The following is a 13,425-nucleotide window of genomic DNA, read 5'->3' as shown; positions in this document are numbered from 1 at the left end:
CTGCCTTGGCTTCCCAAAGTGTTGGGATTACAGGTGTGAGCCACTGTGTCCCACTGATTTATCAGTATTTTTAAGTAGCTTCATTTAAAGTGACTGGTTGCATACAGTCTCCATATCTCAGTTTCCTTATATGTAAATGAGGGTGATAATAGTACTCAGGCTTTACCGACACAGTTTTGTGAAGTGCTTAAAAAACTTCTTGGTGCCCAGCAAGCTCTGAATAAGAGCCACCTGTTACTGTGTTCTACAGATGAATGACCTTGAAATGTTAGCCACACTACAAGTTAACTTGTTGAGGTAGAACCATGCAACAGAGATTTTTAAAAAATAAACATTGAGACAGGGAAAACTTGGGTCTTCAGTTTGGATTTGTATCTTTAAGCTACATTCTATTCTCATTCGGCCACATCACTATCTTCTCTGCATTTGTCATCTTGGCTGAATCGACTCTAAGGCTGTGACCAGCTCTGGTGCTCTGAGGTTGACTGGTCTGGAAATCTTTTATTTCAGGACACCTCCTACCTGTTCATCACTGGCCCTGATGTTGTGAAGTCTGTCACCAATGAGGATGTTACCCAGGAGGAGCTTGGTGGTGCCAAGACCCACACCACCATGTCAGGTGAGAGGCCTTGAAGACCTTGTTGTTTTCAAACATTGAGAAGAGGGCATTGCCGAAGAGCCTGGTGGCAGTTTTTGAGAAATGTTACTTAATTGGCAGACCTTATTTGGGAAGACTGTCGTACAGTCTGTTGTACTACAATACAATGCAGTGTATTGTTTACAGTCATAGTGATAAAGGTAGATTTAGTATAGAAAATTTATTAAATTAATAATGCCTGGTTATTCTTTAAAACAATTTAAAGCTCGTTGCTGGAATGGTGATTTTAAGTAGGTATGATTTATATATGTACAGTTGAACCTTTGAAAAAAAATCTTATTGTGACATTTTTTATTCTAAGGTTAGTATATATCTTAGAGTACATAAGTGTTTTACAATCATTGGCCAGGTGCATGATGGTCATGTACCATGTGTTCACAAATTTGGTCATAGTTGTTCACTTCTTTTTTGTTTTTTTTTTTTTGAGACAGGATCCAACTCTGTGGCCCAGGCTGGAGTACAGTGCACAATCTTAGCTCATTGCAGCCTCCGCCTCCCAGGCTCAAGTAATCCTCCCACCACAGACTCTTGGGTAGCTGGGACTACAGGCATGCACCACCACGCCCAGCAAATTTTTGTATTTTTTTTTTTTTGTAGAGACGGGGTTTTACCATGTTACCAGGCTGGTGTCAAACTCTTGGCCTCAAGCAATCTGCCCACCTTGGCTTCCCCAAGTGCTGGGATTACAGGCATGAGCCACCATACCTGGTGTTTTTGTTTTGTTTTGTTTTGTTTTTGAGATAGGGTCTCACGTTGTTGCCCAGGCTGGAGTGCAGGGGCACAATGATAGCTCACTGTAGCCTCAGTCTCCTGGGCTCAAGTGATTCTTCTGCCTCAGCCTCTCTAGTAGCTGGGACTACAGGTATGTGCCACCATGCCCAGGTAATTTTTATTTTTAATATTTTTTTGTAGAGGTGTGGTCTCACTGTGTTGCCCAGGTTGGTCTCGAACTCCTGGGCTCAAGCAATCCTCCCACCTCAGCCTCCCAACGTGCTGGGATTACAGGCATGAGTCACCATGTCCTGCTAGTTGTTCACAACTTTAAGATTACATGCCAAGTTTAAAATGTATAAAGATTATTCTGTGCCTCAGCATTGAAACAAAAAGTTCTTGTTTAAACAGAAAGGCATGGAATTGGGAGTAGGGCATGATTCTGGTATTAGTGAAGACATGTTAGCTGTTGGAGTAATTATTGCAATTCCATGTTTTCTTGTAAAAGAAACCACCGAGCTGTGAATGGATTGCCTACCACATTTAGAAGCAATGTAACTAAAGACAGGAGAAATTACTTCTTCAAGAGATTTTACAGTAGTAAGAGGCTATCGTGCCTGATTTATGCACCTCATTATACTGTGGTTAAGGCATTGGGTCAGCATTTGTCAGCATTTCTTCCCAGTGTCCCTGAAGTAGAGATGGGTATTATCAGTGAAGTCTTAGATTAGATGAAATACAGTTTTAAAAAAGTCAGGGCTCTTGATTCCCCACCCACAAAAATTGTTTCTCCCCTTGTCAGGTTGGCATCGATCTTGACTCATTCCTTTCCCTTACCTATCAGCATCATTTAGCCCCATCTTTTAAGACATATCTAGAATCAGAACACTTCTCAGCATCAACTCCAGCACGGCCTGATGCCATGCTGTTGTCTCAGGGCTTTATTGGTAGCAGCCTGTTTTTCTTGCTGGGATATAATATAAAGCTGGGTCTTGATGGCGTCTTAGATTTGATGAAATATGCTGTTTATTTTTCCCCGTTTTAATAGCATTATATGTCTGTAGTAGAAAACATACAAAACATAAAAACCACTAGATATTCCATCATCCACAGATAATCACTAGTGATTTTTTGGTTATACCCTTGCAGTCTTTTCACGCAGATGAGTGTGAATACACATACACTTACTCAAACGTAGGTATGGGCATACTCTTATGTAACCTGAGTTTTTTTTTTTTACTTGACAGCTTAAAGTAATGAATGTCTGCCATGACATTAAAGTTTCTTCTGTAGCACAATCTTAAGTGTGTTTTGTTTGTTTTTTGATTGTAGGGCAGTATGTGGTTTTCTTTCTGGGCCTGAGGCTCTTTGATGGGCTGTATCTGATGCGCTTGGCCTTGTATCCCCAGGGCAAGGCACAAAAAGATGCTCTATACATATATTTTTCTCTTTTTTCTCTTTTGGTAACAGCTTTATTGAGATGTAATTCATATAACATACATTTTAAACACCTATTTATAGTGTACAATTCAGCGGTTTTTAAATATATTCAGAGTTGCGTGATGATAACCACAATTTTAAGACATTGTCATCACCCCAAGAAGAAACCCTGTGCTCATTAGCAGTCACTCTGCATTTCACCACAAATACTTCTGCTCTAGGCAATTACCAGGCTACTTTCTGTCTGTATGTGGATTTTTTCATTCTGGACATTTCCTAGAAATGGAATCATATAATATGTGATCTTTTGTTACTGGCTGCTTTTACTTAGCATAATGTTAAAGGTTCATCCATATTGTATCATGAATCAGTACTTTATTCATTTTTATGGCTGAATAATATTCCAGTATGTGGATATACCACATCTAGTTTATTCACTGACCAGTTAATAGACACTAAGTCATTTCCACTTTTTGGCTATCATAAATATGCCTCTATTAATATTTATATGCAAGTTTTTGGGTAGACATATGTTTTCATTTTTCTTTGATTTCTGAGTTAAATGATAACTCAATGTCTAACTTTTAAGGAACTGACAGACTCTCTTCCAAAGTGGCTGTACCCATTTATAAATATATCTTGAATGAAAGAATTCTGTCATGCTGAAAATGCTTTTTATTCAACAAATACTCATTTAGAATATGTGGAAAAAGACAAATAGCAAAGGAATTAAAAATTTAAAATAGAATAAATAATAAAAATGTAGAAAAAGAAGCAAAGAAAACAAAACAAATATTCATTGAGTACCTATGTGTGAAGCATTGTTTTAGGTGCTAGGAATACATCTGGACAGAACGAAAGACTCCTGCCCATATGGGGCTCATATTCTAGTAGAGGAGATAGACAGTAAACATTATAAATAAGTACACTATGTGGTATGTTAGAAGGCAATAAGTGTTATGGAAAAAGTATAACAGGGTAAAGGGGACTGGGATTGTTGCAGTTTCAAATAGGGTAGTAATGGCAGGCCTCACTGAGGTTAGGAGCTGAGCAGATTTTAAGGAGTTTAACTGCATTGATATGTAAGTGGGGAGCATTGCAGGCAGAGGGAATAGCTTATGCAAAGGCTCTCAGGTAGGAGAGTGACTGATCCGCTCAGTGAACAAGGAGGATCATTGGAGTAGAGACACGACACAATCTGACTTAAAAAGCTGTCTGGCAGCTTTGCGGACAAGAGTCTGTAGGGACAGTGGTGGAAAAAGGAGTCTGGTGGGATGAACCTGGGAGAGAGTTCTTGGCTCCACTTTCTCCATCATGTCTATGGCCTTGTTTGGCTGCTCTATGATTTCAGAGTGCTTTTCAAGAATTATGGCTTGATTCCTCACTAGGAGCAGGTGGCTCCCCTCCTTTCCTTCCACTGTTGCTGCGCACCTGTTTGCCAGGTGCATTATTCTTAATGGGGGCCAGGCCCGATCTTACCCTGTTGGAGCTGATATTCCAGGAGAGATATCGGGCAGTAAACAGGGAAATAGGTGATGCAGGGAAAAGTACAGGAGGAGAACCTCCCCCATGGTATAGGGATGGATAGTGAAGGGTCTGGGAGTGGATATGGAGGTGACATTAGAGCAAGGACCTGAGTAAAGAAAGGTGTGACCCTGTAGAGGTGTGGTTGCAGAACAGAGGGAACCCATGCTGCATGAGTTGAAGGATCACCTGGAAGGTATGTATTATGTGGCATTACATCCTCAGTGGAGAGTGCGGAGAACAGAGCTATCAGCACAGTCTGTTACAGACATGCCCTAGAAGGGTGTAGTTAGGCATGAAGCAGCAGCTTTGGGCTGGCTGGTATCCTGACTCATCATATATGTTCCCTGTTCTTTTAGGTGTGGCACACAGAGCTTTTGAAAATGATGTTGATGCCTTGTGTAATCTCCGAGATTTCTTCAACTACCTGCCCCTGAGCAATCAGGACTCAGCTCCTGTCCGTGAGTGCCATGATCCCAGGTGGGTTGTAGGCCAGTGTGCCTTCTCTCATTTTGCAGTGTAGCTTGCCTTTCTCTGCCCTGACAGGACCTTTAGGGTCTGCCCTGTTGGGCAGGTTGCAGCAGAGTGTGGTGGAGTGGCTCCCAGGTGTGGGGATGATGTCATGTTTGGCTATAGAAGCAAAGAAAGGGCCGGGCGCGGTGGCTCAAGCCTGTGATCCCAGCACTTTGGGAGGCCGAGACGGGCGGATCACGAGGTTAGGAGATCGAGACCATCCTGGCTAACACGGTGAAACCCCGTCTCTACTAAAAAATACAAAAAATTAGCCAGGCGAGGTGGCGGTCGCCTGTATTCCCAGCTACTCGGGAGGCTGAGGCAGGAGAATGGCATAAACCCGGGAGGCGGAGCTTGCAGTGAGCTGAGATCCGGCCACAGCACTCCAGCCTGGGCAGCAGAGCGAGACTCTGACTCAAAAAAAAAAAAAAAAAAAGCAAAGAAAGATGATTTTATTTACCTTTTTTCTCTGATGTTTATCTTGGGGGTGAAGAGTGGCCCAAAACATTTTTAAAGAAAAATTTTTTGATTTCTAAGAAACTCTTAAGTTAGCTAGAATTGGAGATTGAATTTTTTTTGGTCTGGCCTAGTCCCCATGAAGAGGTCTCTCATTTCCTTTCCTTCCCCTCACCCACAAAAGGAAGAGACATGATTCTTCCTATGGTGACTATACCTGCCTTTTTTCTTCCTAAAGTGACTGATTCCTGGGCTCTACTTAGTTGTCCTTTTGAAATAAATAAATGTAAAATGATGCAAACAACATGCCCTTTAGGAGACATGTTTATGCATACTGCTTGTAGCCAGAGGCTGGGACAGTCCTGGGGAAGGGTGTGTTGCTGGCCATCTGATGAAGACCTTTCCTCTTGCTGTTGGAGTCTATACACATATATGTGTATATACACGTATATACATATGTATGTGTGTATATACACGTATGTGTGTGTATATGCTCGTATATGTGTATGTGTGTATATACAGGTGTGTGTGTGTCTATATATGTATGTGTGTATAATATACACACACACACATATATCTATATATATATGTATGGCAAGTTTCCCACTCCCTCCCCACAAAAGGTAACTGGCTCTTCCTATGTTGACTATACCTGCCTTTTTTCTGCCTAAAGTGACCGTCTGGTTCCTGAGCTCGACACAATTGTCCCTTTGGAATCAACCAAAGCCTACAACATGGTGGACATCATACACTCTGTAAGTGCCACATCTGCTTATCTTGCCTGTCCTAGTCAGCCACTCTCATGGGTATCATGTTTCGGCCTAGTGAGGAAGCACCGAACCACTTGGCCTTCATGTCAGACAACACAGGTCGGGAATGGGGTGGGCACAGGACCAGTGGCCACTGAGTAGTGTGTTCTGGAAAGACCTAGTGGCTATAGATACCCTAGTGGCACATATGGACTTCAGGGCTGGAGATAGGAGTAGTAAGGGCCAGCAGAGCTCAGGAGTCTTTAGAAGGCCCTCTGAGGAGCATAAATTAGGGATCATGTCCACAGAGTCTAGAGTGAGGCCAGAGTGATCACTGTTAAGTATCTTTGGGGCCCTCTGCTCAAAGGGGGTTTTGTTTTTGTAGAGAAGAGAGTACACAGGGCATCCTAGAAGGTTGGAATGTGTGCGTGGAGGTCTGTGGGAGACAGGAGCAATTTGTACCTTTTTTTGGTACAGCAATTCCTGGGTCATTAAGTAAAGGGGACAGTGTTGGGCAAACTGAGGGCATCTGTAGATGGCCATTGCCTTCCTTATGGATACACTGTGCTCTCAGTAGTCCTTGCGTAACAACATGGTGGCACTCTGGTGACTCTAGAAATCAGATTCTCCCTCTTCCCTAGGGTTTGCTTTTTTCTGTTATTGTTTTTGTCTTTTTTATTCTTGTAGGCTCTTCCTGCACCAAGGATTAGCCTGAGGTGTAACCTTAAGGTCTTCCTTAGGTCTTTTCTGAGCCTTTGCAGGGGCATGTGCAATCATTCTAATTTTCCCTGTATATGCAGTTGTTTTTGAGTGTTCTAGTTGTTAATATCTGGCTCCCAAAAGTAGAAAAAGAGAAAAAAAATGAAGATGGTAAAAAGGTGTCAGCCCTTTAAATTCCTTGGAAGTCACTTCAGCTCAAAGCAGGAGAGCCTCTCGCAACAATGTGGGGAATTGTAGCAACAGGGACCACCCATCTCTTTGCACCTCTATGATCAGAAGCAGCAGTCAGCAAGCACAGATTCTCAATATTTGGAGGACAGGGTGCTTTTATGCCCACCTCGGCTCCTGCAAGCTGTGTGCAAACTGCTCCAGGAACACTTGCAGAACTATCTGTCATGGAGCTGGGGTGGGGGATGGGTAGCTGCTACTGTGCTAAGAGCTGAAATTAACTCCAATTTTCAGTCCAGTCCTTCCTCTGGAAGTTGCAATCCTTCAACAGATGCCAGAGTCGGAATAATTCCATCAGACAGATTCTGCCAGGCAATTGTTGCCTAGGTGGGGAGACAAATTCCTGATGCTTCCTACTCTGCCATCTTCTAACTTTTTCTTAAGGTATATATGATAGCTCTTGATTCTCATTATAAAGTTTTATATCCTGCTACCTATTACATACTCTTGTTTGTAATTTGTTTTTGTCATTTATTTAGGGTTTTTAAAATGTGGTTGTATACTGTCTACGTATAAATAAGAGTTTTGCTGGGTGCAGGGGCTCATGTCTGTAATCCCAATGCTTTGGGAGGCCAAGGCAGGAGGATCCTTTCATGCCAGGAGCTCAGAACGAGCCTGAGCAACATAGTGAGTCACCATCTCTACAAAAAGTAAAAAAATTTGCTGGGTGAGGTGGCTGTTGCCTTTAGTCCCGTTTACTTGGGAGGCTGAGATGGGAGGATTGCTTGAGCCCAGGTGTTTGAGGCTGTTCTGGGTTATGATCATGCCACCGCACTCCATCCTGGGTGATGGAACAACACTCCATCTCCAAAAATAAGTAAATAAATAAAGTTTTATCTTTCCAGTTATTTTACATGTCATTTCTTTCCTTTTTTGCATTGGCTACAACTTCCTATATGTCAAATGTAATGGGGAATCATAGTTGTAATTCTGGGCATCTTTGTATTATTTCTAAGTTTAGCTTAGAAATAATAAGCTGTCAGTGTTTCCTGATTTGTATCTTTTTTCATGTTGAGGCTACTACTGATTTCTGTTTTAAATATTTTTGTTGTTTATTTTGTCCTTAAAGTTCCGAATGAGTGTTGAATATTGTTGAATGCACTTTCAGTGTTTTTGGAGATGATCATGTGATTTTCTTCCTTAGATCTATTTATAAATCTATCCTAGTAGATTTCCTAATACTAAACTATTCCTTCATTCCTGAAGTTGTATATTCTGTTTGCTAATGTTTTGAGTTTTTGCATTAATATTACGTGATACTAGTGCCTATTTTTTTTGGTATTTTAAAATCAGGTTTTGGTATTGATGTTGTATTTGCTTTACTTATTTATTAAAAAAATTTTTTTTTTTTGAGACAGAGTTTTTGCTCTTGTCACCCAAGCTGGAATGCAGTGGCGCAATCTTGACTCACTGCAACCCCCGTCTACTGGGTTCAACAGATTCTCATGCGTCAGCCTCCCAAGTAGCTGGGATTACAGGCGAGCACTACCATATCCGGCTAATTTTTGTACTTTTAGTAGAGACAGGGATTCATCACACTGGCCAGGCTGCTCTTGAACTCCTGACTTCAGGTGATCCACCTGCCTTGGCCCCGCAAAGTGCTGGGATTACAGGTGTGAGCCACCATGCTTGACCTGTATTTGCTTTATGTATTAGTGTTCTAGGGCTGCCGTAAGAAAATACCATAAACTGCATAGCTTAAATAACAGAAACTCATTTTCTGTCAGTTCTGGAGGCTAGCAGTCCAAGATCATGGTGTTGGCAGGGTTGGCTTCATTCTGAGGTCTCTGTCTCCTTGGCTTCTGGACTACCCTCTTGCTGTGTCCTCACAAAGTCTTTGCTCTCTGTGCATGCAGAAAGAGAGAGATCTCTGGTGTCTCTTCCCCTTTTTTTTTTTTCATCAGAGACAGGGTCTTGCTTTGTTACCCAGGCTGGAGTGCAACGGTATGACCTTGACTCACTGCAGCCTTGACCTCTGGTGCTCAAGTGATCCTCCCACCTCAGCCTCCTTAGTAGCTGGGACTATAGCTGCGTGCCACCACATCTGGCTAATTTTTAAATTTTTTGTAGAGATGGCATCTTACTATGTTGCCCAGGCTGGCTTTTCCATTCATTCATTCATTTCTTTATTTATTTTGAGGCAGAGTCTCGCTCTGTCGCCCAGGCTAGAGTGCAGTGGTGTGATCTCAACTGCAAACTCCACCTCCTGGGTACACGCAATTCTTCCGCCTCAGGTTCCCGAGTAGCTGGGACTACAGGCGCCCACCACCACACCTGGCTAATTTTTTATATTTTTAGTATTTTTAGTAGCGACGGAGTTTCACCGTGTTAGCCAGGATGGTCTCGATCTCCTGACCTCGTGATCTGCCTGCCTTGGCCTCCCAAAGTACTGACATTAGAGGTGTAGGTTACTGCACCTGGCCCATATATTTACTTTTAACTCAAAAAGTATTGTATTATTACATCTTTTACTTTGCTTTTTAAAAAAAGCTTCTTCTGGCCGGGTGTGGTGGCTCATGCCTGTAATCCCAGCACTTTGGGAGGCTGAGGCGGGTGGATCACTTGAGGTCAGGAGTTTGAGACCAGCTTGGCCAACATGGTGACAACCCATCTCTACTAAAAATACAAAAATTAGCCAGGTGTGGTGGTGCGCCCCTGTAATCCCAGCTACTCGAGAGACTGAGGCAGGAGAATCACTTGAACTGGGGAGTCACAGGTTGCAATGAGCTGAGATCACACCATTGCATTCCAGTCTGGGTGACGAGAGTGAAACTCTGTCTCTTTAAAAAAAAAAAAAAGGAAAAAAAAAAAAGAAAAAAATGGAATATGCTAGGAACAAGAGCAGTGATTTTAGAGAGAAGGTACTTAAGAGTACACACACAAATCAATATGGTAGTCAGGGGAAGGCATTATTTCTGGGGAAGAAGAGTACAAAGGAAAGAGAGAGGAAACTTTGGAAATAGTGAAGGGAAAATGAAGCAAGGCGGGTAAATTTATGTATCTGCAAGACATACAAAATCCAAAAAACTGAACGACATTATGCCTTTCCCCATCACCCTCCCTAAAATTAGTCACCCATGAACTAAACTGCACTTTGCTATGCTGACAGAAGAGGGTGCTCTTGAACTAAGATTTTTGTTCTTTTGTTCATCTGCCAACTTTGGAGAATGCAGGTACAAATAGTTTTCATTTATCTAAAGCTACAATAAGAAAATAAAAAGTGAGAATGAAACATTTCAGTTGATGGAACTCCCTTCACTATAAAAGTCAATCATGAAGCAGCTGACCATGCTTCAGTCTGAGTGCAGTAGCCCCTGATAAGCATTTGAGGTTGTAAAAATAGAAAATTCAGAAACTAATGACAAAATGGAGGGAGAATAGTAAGAAGTGAAGTTAAAGCTGATTGAATTAAGAAAATGGGCAGGGGAGACAAAATCACATCAGAAATGATATCAGAATTTCAAGGTGCTCAAATGAGAATGTATTTGAATGAAAATTTAATAAGGAACATTGAAGAAAAGTAGATAAATAGCCTAAGGAATGAATGAAATAACATAAAAAGTAAAAGTAGATTTTGCATTCTCACCACAAAAAAGCGAGGTTGGTGGATATGTTAACTAGCTTGATTTAGTCATCCCACAGTGTATGCATATATGAAAATATGTACATTGTACATGTATGCAATTATAAAATTTTAAAATACAAATACCTTTAAAATTATTGGTTATACTGTCACATCTGGGATTAATTTTTTAAAGTTATTAGTTAAATGTATCAGAAAAAAAGTGACTACAATGAAAGGCAAAGAAGACTGAACATACATATAATTGGAGTGTCTGAAGAATAAAAACCAGTAGAACAGACTTAATATTTAAAACTGTAATCCAATAAAATATTCCAGAAATAAAATAAGATTCAGATTTATATAATGAAAGAGCACACTGAGCACTTGGGAAAATTGACCCAGAATGGTCAAACTAGAGAAAATACTGATTAACTGTTGGATTTTTTTTTTTTTTTTTTTTTTTTTTTTTTTTGAGGCGGAGTCTCGCTCTGTCGCCCGGACTGGAGTGCAGTGGCCGGATCTCAGCTCACTGCAAGCTCCGCCTCCCGGGTTTACGCCATTCTCCTGCCTCAGCCTCCCGAGTAGCTGGGACTACAGGCGCCCGCCACCTCGCCCGGCTAGTTTTTTTGTATTTTTAGTAGAGACGGGGTTTCACTGTGTTAGCCAGGATGGTCTCGATCTCCTGACCTCGTGATCCGCCCGTCTCGGCCTCCCAAAGTGCTGGGATTACAGGCTTGAGCCACCGCGCCCGGCCTAACTGTTGGATTTTTAAAATAAGGAGAAATCCTCAGGACGTTTGGGCAGAAATCAAATGATTTTACAAGGGCAAGAGAATAAAATGGCATCCAGCTTCTCCAAAGCAACACAGAAAAGCAAGGAAACAACAGAAAAGCACTTTCAGGAGGCTGAAGGAAAGAATCTGTGACTAAGGATTTTATGTTTAGCAAAGGACACCTTCATGTATTAAGACGACAGAAAACCAGTTTTAAACACCCAAGAATCGAGGGAAGTTTGCATTAATGAGGCTTTCTTGAGGAATCTACTGGAGAATGAGCTTCATCCAATCAAGAGGTAGCAGAAGAGGTTTCAACAGAAGGATTGGTAGTGATTATCTAATATACTTAATTATAATTCTAAGACTAAAACAGAAGTGGGGATGAGGGTAGAGAACAATGTATAAGCGTTAATATGTTTAGTTTCAGAAAAAAACGCAACTGAAAAATGGGAGAAGAGAGGAAAAGAATATAGCAGAATCAGCTCACTGATTACTGTTAGCTAACAGATATCATTAAAAACGAACTAATTAATGAAAGATTAAGGAAATGAACTAAAGGCATCAAAAGGCATAATTACAAGGGTAACCACTAGACTAAAAAATACAAACATTCTTTAACACTAAACTTCTCACATAAACAGTATATATCATTGTGGATAATGATAAAGGGGAAAAATATAAAAGACAAACAGTAAATACAGAATACATAGTATTTATAAAAAATAAGATGACAGGCCAGGCATAGTGGCTCATGCCTGTAATCCCAGTACTTTGGGAGGCTGAGGCAGGCAGATCACCTGAGGTGGGGAGTTGAGACTAGCCTGACTAACATGGAGAAACCCCATCTCTACTGAAAATACAAAATTAGCCAAGTGTGGTGGCACATGCCTGTAATCCCAGCTACCTGGGAGGATGAGGCAGGAGAATTGCTTGAACCCAGGAGGCAGAGGTTGTGGTGGGCCGAGATAGTGCCGTTGCACTCCAACCTTGGCAACAAGAGTGAAACTCCATCTCAAAATAATAATATGGCAGTAAAAAAGTAAACCTCATCCCAATAAATACGGATGGGTATGAAAACAAAATTTTAACACTTGTTAAAAATGTCTAATTTATTATGGACCAACTATATTCAGTATATAAATGTGATTCAGAAAGGCTAAAAATAGGTAATGGGCAGAAATATACTGGGAGAATGGAAACAATAACATAGCAGTATTTGTGACGCTAATAATGAACAGAGTAAAGTTTAGGTATTAACCATGATAAGGACTTTTTTTTTTTTTTTTTGGTGACATGGAGTCTCACTCTGTAACCCAGGCTGGAGTGCTGTGCTACAATCTCGGCTCACTGCAACCTCCACCTCCCAGGTTCAAGTGATTCTCCCGCCTCAGCCTCCCAGGAAGGACATTTTCAACTGCTAAAAGCCATAGGTCGCAATGATAATGTAAAGCATATCAAATATCTTTGCCACAAATAACCACTATCTTTATAAAGCTGAAACTATAGGAGATTCAACAGACTTAGGTAGAAACACTAGGAGATGTATACACATCTTTGTTAGTACAAGACAGGTCAAATGGACAAAAATAACAATTTAGGAGACCTAAATAACATAATAGATAGATCTTAGGCATCTGTTTTGGACTGTGCACCCTGATCATGAACAATAAATCTTATTCTGAAGTACACATGGAATATTCACAAAAGTTGACCATATGTATTAGGTCAGAAAGAAAACATCATTAAATCCCACAGAGCAAAAAATACTGTGAAACAGTATTGCTTAAAATTAGAAGCTTACAACAACTGAAACAAAAGCAGCCTCCAGCCGGGACATAGATCTTCTAGTAAACAATTCTTGGATGAAAGGGGAAAACAGAAACCAAATGACAGAATTCTAAAAGGAAAAAAAAGACAAAACGCTGTGTCAAAACCTGCAGAATATGTTTAAAACAATGAACAGATGAAAATTTATTTCCTGAAACAGTAAAAATGGGAGAAGGAAAATAAGTGGGCCAGGCATGGTGGCTCACACATGTAATCCAGCACTTTGGGAGGCTGAGGCGGGTGGATTGCTTGACCTCGG

The 13,425-nt window shown here is 41.1% G+C and overlaps 1 protein-coding gene across 2 annotated transcripts in view; it reads left to right on the top strand.

Moving 5' to 3' along the window:
* PCCB (propionyl-CoA carboxylase subunit beta) overlaps positions 1-13,425 on the top strand; it is a 94,875-nt gene that overhangs the window by 57,829 nt on the left and 23,621 nt on the right. For both annotated transcript variants that reach the window (XM_033212574.1, XM_033212575.1), the window contains 3 exons: positions 511-619; positions 4,693-4,813; positions 5,976-6,057. In XM_033212574.1, coding sequence (XP_033068465.1) covers positions 511-619; positions 4,693-4,813; positions 5,976-6,057 — 312 coding nt within the window. The remainder of the gene's footprint in view (positions 1-510; positions 620-4,692; positions 4,814-5,975; positions 6,058-13,425) is intronic.

This window comes from Trachypithecus francoisi, unplaced genomic scaffold, assembly GCF_009764315.1.
Source record: "Trachypithecus francoisi isolate TF-2019V2 unplaced genomic scaffold, Tfra_2.0 Lachesis_group0, whole genome shotgun sequence".
NCBI classification, from domain to species: domain Eukaryota; kingdom Metazoa; phylum Chordata; class Mammalia; order Primates; family Cercopithecidae; genus Trachypithecus; species Trachypithecus francoisi.
This window is presented reverse-complemented; position numbering and strand designations above follow the sequence as displayed.